A 10,190-nucleotide genomic window follows, 5' to 3' on the forward strand; every position below is an offset into this window, starting at 1 on the left:
TATTCAGTATTTGATAACACCATTGTGTGGTTAACAAACAATGTTTTTTAGTGTTCGGAATTTCTTTTTTTTTAAGCTCCTTAAAATTACTCCCACGTCTGTAAATCAGAGATGAAACATGATTATTAATTGTGTATACTCATATTTTAATCACAATGATGTTAATAGCAAAACAGTATAAGAATGCTTTTTTATTAATTCAGTTGCTAATTAAATATATATGAAACTATCCTTCAACACAAATCACTTTGCCTCCTTCGTAGACCACTCCTGGTATCCTCCAGTGTAATTACGTGCACTGAAACAGAAGACAGAGGGATGAATAAGAAAATGGAATGTAGACATAACATGTGGACAAGCAAAGCTCAAAGAAGCAATGTTACCCTGAGGAAACAACATTGGTCTCAAGTGTACAGGAGTCGTAAAAGCAAGACTGTGTGCTGTGTGTGTGTGTTTAAAAAAGTAACCAATAACTTATTCACTTCACGTATCCAAGTTCGCAGGCCTTGGCTGTGGCAGCCCCCCCTCGCTTGCCAAGCTGGCAGTGAAAAACCAGCTCTGGCGCATCCAACGGTGGCTTGGTTACTCCGTATTTGGCCTTGAATTGTTCTGGCGCCATTGCAAAGGCAGCCTCTACTGTATCAACTAAATGAATAAAGGGAGCAAGAGAACAAGGCAGAAAAATACTTTAAGATTAAAAAGAATATTAAGATGATGAAATGGATGCTTGCACACTTTTGCATAGTATGCACAAAAATATGCCCAGGAGAACTTTGGTCTGAATGTGCATAACATTGAGGGTGGAAATTCAGTGTTCAGTATGGAAAACTGAAAAACTGTAACATTGATATGATTTTTTCCCTAAATTTAATTTAAAAGAATCTCACGTGGAATGTGAACGGATCCTTGAATTTGTCCTTTATCCACTTCCTGTTTAGTGCGAACATCAACCAGAAGGAGATTCTCGCTCTTTCCAAGAAGTGCTTTCAGATCCTCATAGGAGATGTCCTTGGTGACTGGCAATGAGAGAGGAAACACATAAAGGCGTTACAAGGTATGATAAACCTTTGATGAAGACTCCCATATAATTGCACCATTCAGTATTATTAAAAACAGGTTAGGCTTCAAGTTATGAAACAGCCTGATAAAAGATCATCAAAGGCTGCTAACCACCCTTACCCTCCTGTATGCAGCTGCACACTGAATGTGGAAACAGACAGTCCAATAATCATTACTTCGTTGATTATGTGACATTACTTTACACAAAAATATCCTGATAAGTTCCACATAGGTAGCAGGATTTTATATTTGGGGAAAGAAAGCACTGGTATCTTGAGTTTGGGCTCATGCAGATTTAAATCAGGCTACATTCCTTCCCAGAAGATTGCTCCATCATGTTGGCACTCTTTTCTTTCTCTTTTCTTTTCTTATCAGACAGTCTTTGTGTGTTTTAGTATTAGTATGAGTGTGTGTGTGTGTGTGTGTGTGTGTGTGTGTGTGTGTGTGTGTGTGTGTGTGTGTGTGTGAGTGTGTGTGTGAGTGTGTGTGAGTCCTGGATCACCGGTTACGGTGTGCAATATTTCCCTGTTTTAATTTGAGAATTACCTTATGTTTGTTTTAAGTATATGTGCTAATTCAGCTGCCAATCACTGAGGACACACGTAGCTCCAGGTTATCGAGAACAGTTTTATTGTTGAGTCATTCTGAATCTTAAAGAAATGAATGACGTTATATCCGGACAACAATGTATTATTTATTCGTTTAATAAGTACACGTTAACTTGGCTTAATGCTAACGAACGTTAGGGACACACCGTAAAGGCGACAGCTACTATTAATGCTACTTTACCCCACTTTACAGTTATAGACGTTAAACTATTTAGCGCAACCGAGAGTTTCTCAACCAACATTAATGGTGTTTCAAGTCTTTTACAAATAGGTTACACTAAATTAAAAGTGTCTCAGTGAGAGAAGTGGAGAGAAAAACTCACCTGTGCCCGCCATCCTGCTTATACGTCGTAAAAATAAATACATCTGCTTCCTCGTAGTGTTTAGTGACAAGAGATTGGCGCAAACGCAGGCAAAGGGCGGGACTTTCTTCACTCGTTAGCCAATCACATTAACTTCCTTTTCTTTCAAAGTAAAAGTTGAGAAGTTGTAATAAAGAAATAGGATATCACAATATAACGCTAAAAGTATTCGGTTAGGTGAAAGTCCTGCATTCAAAAATAAACTTTATTTATTATTATGAGTAAATATAAAAAAATTAAAAGCACTCACTAGGAGAAATGGTCTATTTCAGGATGTAATATTAAAGGCTAATATTATAGGCGAATATTGTTATTATCGATTAATTCATTTGTAATGTAATGGTGAAGCTGACTTAAAGAATGTACATTGTTAAAAATCTGCATCTTAATCTCAGGTAAAAAGTAACTAAAACTCAAATATGGATTGAAAATAATATTTCCCTTGCATAATGTAACATAAACTGAGATTCCTCAAGTAAAAAAAAGTACCTTAATACTGTTCTTTCCACGATTGCATACAGATGGAGGTAAACTACAAATAAATGAGAGGAGAAGCATGAGAAATGCAAATACTGTTTGATAAATGTTTAAATCAGAGATTAAAATGATGAAAATCATACCTCTGCAGTCGCCAAATCTCTACAAAGCATATATTGGACATTTTGGAGTCACAGTTGTTTTGTCCCTCCAGTTAAGTTTCAGAGAGTCATCATCAAAGCTGTGTATTTTTTACACCTTATAAATAAATACGTTTTTCTTGATTAATTTGTCACCCTGCTGGATATTACAACATGTAGGCAAAACATTTCCGATAAAAGCAAATATGTAACCAAGACCTTTTAGACCGTTTTTATTAAAAAAAAGTTTTAGTTTATTATAAAAGTCAGTACATATGTCCTAAAGAAATATTTACAATTAAATTCAGCCATGATAATATAAAATCACAATAAACTCACAGGGGTTAATTTGCCAGCAAATAAACCTGTAGTTCTAACCACAAAATGACACAATTACCTATTATTAGTGTCCACAAATACCACTCCACTGTTTTTTAATGTTTACATTTTCCTTGAAACAGGAGTGTAAACCACTTCTTAATGCTATAAACAATCATAAAACCATCCCAGAAAAGTTTGTCTTTCATGATTACACTGTTGCTTGCCCGCTGTCTCCCGGGGCCTTTCAGTGTGACTGGGAGGGACTGTCCTGAGCTGGTCTGGATCACAGTGCCCCCTCTGTGCTGTAAGAAGGGTTCCCTAGTCCATCAGCGGAGTCCCTCTTTGCCTTTTTATGCATTTGATACTTCCAGATGATCACAGATGTTATGATGAGAAGTAGAAGGAGGGCAACTCCTCCTCCTATAACCCCAGTAAAAAGTTTATGGTCAGAAGACTCAGGAGGGTCATACCGCGTACAGGAGAATTCTGAGGGGGTACTGAGTCCTGCACTGTTCACCGCCTCCACACACACTTTAGTCCCGGCTTCCAAAGAGCCGACCAAGCCTCGTCGGGAAACGTTCTTATACTCCGTGGTTTCTCTTCCCTCGATCACCACCCTGTACCCGGACACCGTAGAAGATGGAGCACACCACTGGACCTCTATCTTCCCTCTGTCAACTCCTTCACTGACTGGCAGCAGCACTTGAATTCGTGGAGCATGAGGAGGCTCATCGGCCCCGCTGACCCCGGGGCAGAGGCAATCCATCCTCTTTGAGATTTGCGGGCAGGGCTCCTGGCTCTCCGAGCACGGGTTGTATTGACAGAAATTTGGCTTCTGTTGGAGGAAAGTGGTCTTCACCGCGTGCACCACCTCAGGACGAGGGCTGTGGTGGTCAAGGTAATCTTCGTCGTCATCATAGTCACCCTCTGAGCCCAAGTCAGCCATGAATATGATCCGAGGACGAGTGGCGGGAGGGGAAGTAGAGGCAGCGTGGGTGAAGCGGTGGGAGTGGAGGAGAAAAAGGAGAAGCACAGCCAGGTTCCTGCACAGTGACATCATCTCTATGGACAGAAGTGACAAATGATGAGAACAAATAGATATTGGTAATTGCAAAACCAACAAATAATATCTAAATAGATTACTGGCAACATGAACAGTATTTACATATCCTAAAACAGGAAATACACCTTCATTAGTCATAGTAAGATTTTATAGAGGCCAGTTATGAGAGGGAACTTTAAGTAAGGTTGAATACAGAAAATGAAATCAAAATACAGCACTTGATTACAAACCCAGACAAAAATAAACAGGATTCATAGTGGTACTCAAGATAAGAGAAGTGACATGAACTCATAAAAAAGTTTGATTGATACTCGGAAGACTTCAAACGAATTTCCCCAGCTTGTATTTTACCCAAGTTTAAGGTTTCGAAATGGCTCTGTGTGTAATCAAACATTTGCGGTGTTCCAGTTTCCATCCTGTAAACAGCTTTAGATAAATATTATGCTGAGTGCTGGAAGAAAGAAATGAATATTGGGGTGACCTCACCAGCGTTTCTGTTTTCCTCCTGGCACTATGCCAGATGAGTTCTGTGGGAACCCATGACTGAATTTTTTTACTTCACACCATCTGGTTAATTTCATAATCAGCCACATTCTCAGAGGATATTTTCTCTTCAAATGCAACGGATGACTAAACCTCTGAGAATAAACCATTCTGGTGTTTTGCATTTCGTCAACACACATATCAGGATTGTCAAAAAAAGCGAGGAAAGAGGTTTAAAATGTATACTGTACCTGTTTGATAGTGGTAGATATTCTCAAGTCTTTATCCTCGCTTGTTCTCACTCTGTCTGCTCTCACCGTGGTCTCACTACGGTCTTCGGCTCTCTTCGTCTTAAGTTGTTCCCTCCTCCTCTCCCCTCCTCCTCTTCGACACCCCCACATTTCTCCCCTCAGTGCCTCTCCCTCCCATTCTACTCTTTTCATGCTCTCTGCCCCTCTATTTTTTTCCTCAGCATCTTGGCCCCTTCTCTTTCTCAACTCTCCCAACCAGCAGTTGTTGCTCTTTTGTTCTTATTGTTTGGGATTTTTGTGTGAATGCGTGTCGGGAACGTCGAGGGCCACCATGTGACGGTGTGCTGCTCAGCATACTCATTTGCTGGGAAGCAGCATTGGGCAGGCCCGTGCTTGCTGCCCGACGTGTTTGTGTAATCCGTAGATGAAGCGGCCTGCTTGTGATTACCTCTTTACGAGCTAAACTTCCTGCATACTCCGCAGGTGTTCTTGTGGAAACTGAGGACGCGAGGTCACTTCGGTGTGTTTGTGTGTGCCTTTGAGAGTGGGGGCGAAGAATGTATGCATGTGTACTTTTTAAAGACCCTGTCCACCTCTTGTAGCCCCCATTGTGACAAGCTGGAGGAGAACGATACAAGCTTTCTCCTCTCTCGTCCTTTTATGGGGTGAAGCTGGCAAAGAGGGCGAGTTCTTTGTTATTCTAAGTGCCTGCATTGCACTGATGAGAGACAAAGTACCAGGACTTTACTCAAATCCCTAATGACTTGCTCCATTTCAATTTGTTGAGTTGAGTCTGTCCAGCACATGTGAATAGTTTATGCAAGAATCTTCGGGAGAAGCAACAACATTAAGCAATTCGCAGTTAAGTGAGGTTGTGAGAGTGTACAGTTGCATGTACAAATCAACGTCTTAGGTTTATGTGAAGGCAACATGATTTAATAATATGTGCACAAGAGACAGACTGAGTGCACAGAAACAATAAATCACTGGGAGATGAATAAACACTGCAGGCGGACTGAAAAGAAGAGGCACTTACATTTTACAACAGGAAACACAATAAAGATTAATACAGGGTTTTTATACAAAAAAAATGTTATCTGGGAGAAAATATATCCTGATTTGTCTACATTATGTGTACAGTTGTGAACATGCATAAATATAGAGTACAGCTGCAGATTAAAACTGAATGTGAAAGAATCCCAAATCATAAAGCTGCACACCAAACCGCACCTAACTTCAGAATAAACTAAGGTTTAGTCTTTTAAACACAGCTTGATGATGCACATACCAAGTACGTCTTTTGTTGATTCTCATCTTAAACTTGTCAACAAATGCTGAGTAAATGAACAACAGATTCAAGTGAGTCCCAGAGCTGAATATGGGTGTGGCAATAGTTTTTGAACCCCTTCTGGGTTCTTTCTCAGTATGCCTATGATTGTAACATCATGTGCTTGCTTCAATGTAATACGAGTTAAGAATGAAGAAGGAAAGAAGATCCCGCCGTAAAAAGATCCTTGTAAAATTTGTTGTTCTTTAGGGAGATTTAGGGGAATACGCTGAAGTTCTGTAGTATTTACCATGTGGGATTGATTGGTGGTGCCTGTGAGGCAATTCGTCTAATAGCCTTGCATGGCCTCTTGCTTCTTGTTGTCAGACACTTGGAGCGCAGTTACAACCGGGGATCTGGGCCACATGATGCACATAGTTCTCCCATGCTGTGTGGCTGCTTGAAGCAAGATATCCATAAAAGAGGAAAACATGGACTGAATTTAAAAGCAAAATGCCTCTTCCTAGGGTAGACTGACATGCTTAACTAACCACACTTCTTTTTCAGAAAGGGAAACCTAGTTCCCAGCATTTTTTTTTTTTTTTTTACTCTTGAGACCTCTTTACAGACTGAAATAACTCAACAACTATTAAATGGTTTACCAAGGAATTCTGTGTTTATTATATTAAATTATGTTTATTATATGTAAAAAATAAATAAATAAAAAACATTTTAGAGGAATAAATAAATAAAAAAAAATTGGGGAGGAAAATTCAGAAGTTCGTCATCAAAAGGTGTACAGTAGATATGGATCAAAGACGATTGCTTCTCCTCAAGATGACCCTCATATCTACAGCTTTTCTGTCTTCAAGCTTCGGGTTGTTTTGGCTGCATGAGACAACCATCTTTTCCATCACAAATCCGGCATGCCCCCCCTATCCACAACTCCAGGAGCTGATAAGTTTCACCAACCTGCATGTAACTGGCTGGTACAGGTTGCAGTGACTTATTGTGAATCACTTCAACATTCATGAACGAGAAAATCCGTCTGCAGGAACTTTGAGTTCCAAGTGTTATTCCTGACATTTTCAGCACAGTTATTACACAGTGTTTCATTATCCAGATGTCCATGGTCAATTTACTCCATAAATCAGTTTAACTTGTAATTGTAGGCTAATGACATCGTTTCACTAACACCATAATACCGTCTACTTGACTTAACAAAGTTATAAATATGAATCACATGCACAACCACAACACCAGTGAGTGGTGTGGACATGGTAATGTAAGTTTGGCACCGTTTCTGTGAGTGAATGAGTCATCACAGAATTACTCTCTGATGACTACAGCTATTAATATGGTATGAGTAAACCACTGGAGGAGCCACGGATATTCAAAACTTTTGACAAGCTCATATGCTTATTTGTACGAGTGCGCTCAGATAACATCAGAAGACGAAGGAGCCGCGCTCTTGTTCCAATAAGGAATACAAAACAGAGGCGAATGCAAGCGAGTACGTGAAAAACGTTTACAGAGATCACCAACCATGTTTTTTTTCCCCTTTTTTTTTTTGTCTCTTGCACTTTGCCTCTGGGTGTCATATCCTTATCACGTACGACAGAGGGAAACAAAAGGGACTGCTCAGATCATGATCATGGGTGGATTGGTCAATCAGTGATGAATGTCTAGACTGTTCTTTCAGGTGAAACAGCCCAGCACAAGAGGTAGACACTCACACAGATTATACAAATGATCCCCACTGGTGACACGTACATTTGTACTGTTGAATAGTTACTGAGGAAACCGTGTTGGTAGGCTACAGAACTCTCTGCTGCCAGTGACAGGCCAGCATGCTGAAGTTTAGTTCAAACTGCAGCTTCAACGAAATAAAGGAAAACATTAAGTGTGAGTCATTCTACTGTAGATAATGCGTTGCTATGCTTATTCCTTCTCCCACCACCACAGCATGTCTGAACTTGACATGTGTCAGACAACCTGTCTCCCCCGCCGCCATCATCTTATTGTAGATAGCGCCACAATGACACCGGAGTGTTGTAAAGTCCTGCAGGCTTATTTCTTACCTCAATTAGATAGCCATCTATGCCAGGAATTCCCCTCAGTCGGTTTTGCAAGTTAAAACAAAAACGCTTTACTTCACATTCACTCGCTCAAGCCAGCATTGAAGCCTCAGAGTGTGACTTTATCAAACTGAGAAATGTGTGGGCCTCTCACAGATGCTCCGACCCACACCTCTCTAAGGAGTTGAACTATTCCCCTTTAAACAGGAAGCACTATTGGCTATATCCCCATCACCTTTGACCTCCACTTCATTCAAAAGGAATCCCAGGGTAAAGTCTAAGAACTGCTATTTTTAGTTTTTAAAAATGCTGTGGAGCCAGTGTGGGCGATGCAGTCTAATTGATCGTCAACGGGCTATTTGGAAACAGGCATGTAGCAGCTCCATCTGATGACGAGGTCCCACATTCCTGTCACCACTGCATCTTTGGGTGATGATAAACATAACCAATCACATAACCAATATTTACAGAAGAGCCTATAGACTACTGGGGCATGTTTCTGGCTGCCAAACAGGCACATATCTGCTATTATATTATAATATGACTGCATTTAAAATAACGTTTTTGAACTGTAAATCACATAAAACCAGAACTCTGAAAGCAAAGCAGCTAATTGGAATCCAGTCACCATTCATTTCATTATTCACACTTTGTCCTACAGCGACATGTCAGGCTGTATTCAATAGAAAAGGTATATGCATATGAAATAGAAGAAAAAAACAAGCACAAAATGAATTGGTTAAAGTTAGGTCAGAGCTCCTGATCTGTAACACAGAATTATAGCTCCACTTAGTGGTGAATAATTGTAATTGTCAACTACTATCACATTACTCCAAAATTGAGGGGAAATGATATCCAAACAAACATAATCACAATATTATTGTAGTGTAGTTAAATCTAATTAATCTCCCCTAATAGTTCAGACACAACCAATTATAATTGACTCCCTGCTCAAGCTGGTGTTTTTGTTGCTCACCACCTTGAAACTCGGTTCAAGTGTTAAATTCTTCCACTTTAATGATATCAGCCTGGGGACCCTCTCACTTCATAAAGAAGAGAACAGGACATACCGGTATTTTATTTGGAAACTGCACGGTTGGCCTAACGGAGCGTACCCACCAAACGCGATGAACGCGATTGAAACGCGCGACAAATGAAATCGCGTCGCGCTAGACGCTCCAGTTTTGACGCCGGTCCAATATGCCAAAAAACGCCTCATCGCGGCATCGCGTCATCGCGTCGAGCTCGCCCAAACAACAACATTTCTTCCGCCATTTCATTCTCTCGTCGATCATGGCTGAGATAACCACCATCGCTGCACTGTATCTACTCTGGAGAAGTTCCCAGCTTCGTCTGCGGGCTAGGCGCCGACGTCGGTTCTGGGTGCATGCTACCCTACGGAGGCGGCGTGAGCTCGGCGAGTTCCACCGTCTCCTGCAGGAGCTGCGCCTGGACGACGGCCGGTTCCAGCGGTACTTCAGGCTGACTGTTGCCCAGTTTGAAGACCTGCTAACCAGGGTACAGGACCAGGAGGTTTAGCTGCTGCTCTGCCCAGAACTGGTGCTTCATAGCCGGCCATAAGCCCCAGTGATAAACAATCGCAAAAAAAAGGATCTCTGTGTGTGAAAGAGCTGGGATTGATATGTATGTATGTGTGTGTGTGTATGTGCGCGCGCGTGCGTGCGCCCCCCAACTTTGATTATGGGCAATATATAATATAATATAATATAATATATAAATATTGTGGCAAAAAGCGAGGGAACACCAGGACGTCCGTACGTCAGCACGTCGGTGACGATCTCAACGCTGATAGGCTGTCGCGGCGCGTCTTCACGCGAATTCGCCGCAAAAGTTCAATTATTTCAACTCGAGCGATGGCGCGATGGCGCGATGAAGCGATGGCGCGATGAAGCGATGAAGCGATTTTTCGCGTCCATCGCGTCCATCGCGCCGCGCTATCGCGTCCATCGCGTCGCCCGGCGCGATGAAGCGTCTAATCGCGTCTTTGCATTGACTTTACATGTAATCTTGTCGCGCGATGAAGTTTCATCGCGTTTGGTGGGTACGCCCTGTCAATGTTT

The 10,190-nt window shown here is 41.4% G+C and overlaps 1 protein-coding gene across 1 annotated transcript; it reads right to left on the reverse strand.

Moving 5' to 3' along the window:
• Positions 1 to 132: 132 nt before the first annotated feature.
• Positions 133 to 2,097, reverse strand: LOC311013282 (thiosulfate:glutathione sulfurtransferase-like). Its single transcript, XM_084009328.1, has 4 exons — positions 1,991 to 2,097; positions 888 to 1,016; positions 483 to 645; positions 133 to 298 (listed from the first exon to the last, which is right to left on the reverse strand). Exons 1-4 carry the CDS (start codon positions 2,031 to 2,033, stop codon positions 244 to 246), a joined length of 390 nt encoding a protein of 129 aa, XP_083865454.1. The 5' UTR covers positions 2,034 to 2,097; the 3' UTR covers positions 133 to 243.
• Between the last annotated feature and the right edge of the window lie 8,093 nt (positions 2,098 to 10,190).

The sequence above is a fragment of the Eutrigla gurnardus genome (assembly GCF_963514095.1).
Source record: "Eutrigla gurnardus genome assembly, chromosome: 5".
Lineage (NCBI taxonomy): Eukaryota > Metazoa > Chordata > Actinopteri > Perciformes > Triglidae > Eutrigla > Eutrigla gurnardus.

What these genes read in the sequence shown, in the direction of transcription:
- LOC311013282 (XM_084009328.1), bottom strand. Translation starts at nt 2,033, where the DNA reads ATGTATTTATTTTTACGACGTATAAGCAGGATGGCGGGCACAG. An exon ending in AGGATCCGTTCACATTCCAC is followed by an intron (nt 646 to 887) that starts GTGAGATTCTTT and finishes TTATTCATTTAG; the next exon opens with TTGATACAGTAGAGGCTGCC. An exon ending in TGCGAACTTGGATACGTGAA is followed by an intron (nt 299 to 482) that starts GTGAATAAGTTA and finishes CTTCTGTTTCAG; the next exon opens with TGCACGTAATTACACTGGAG.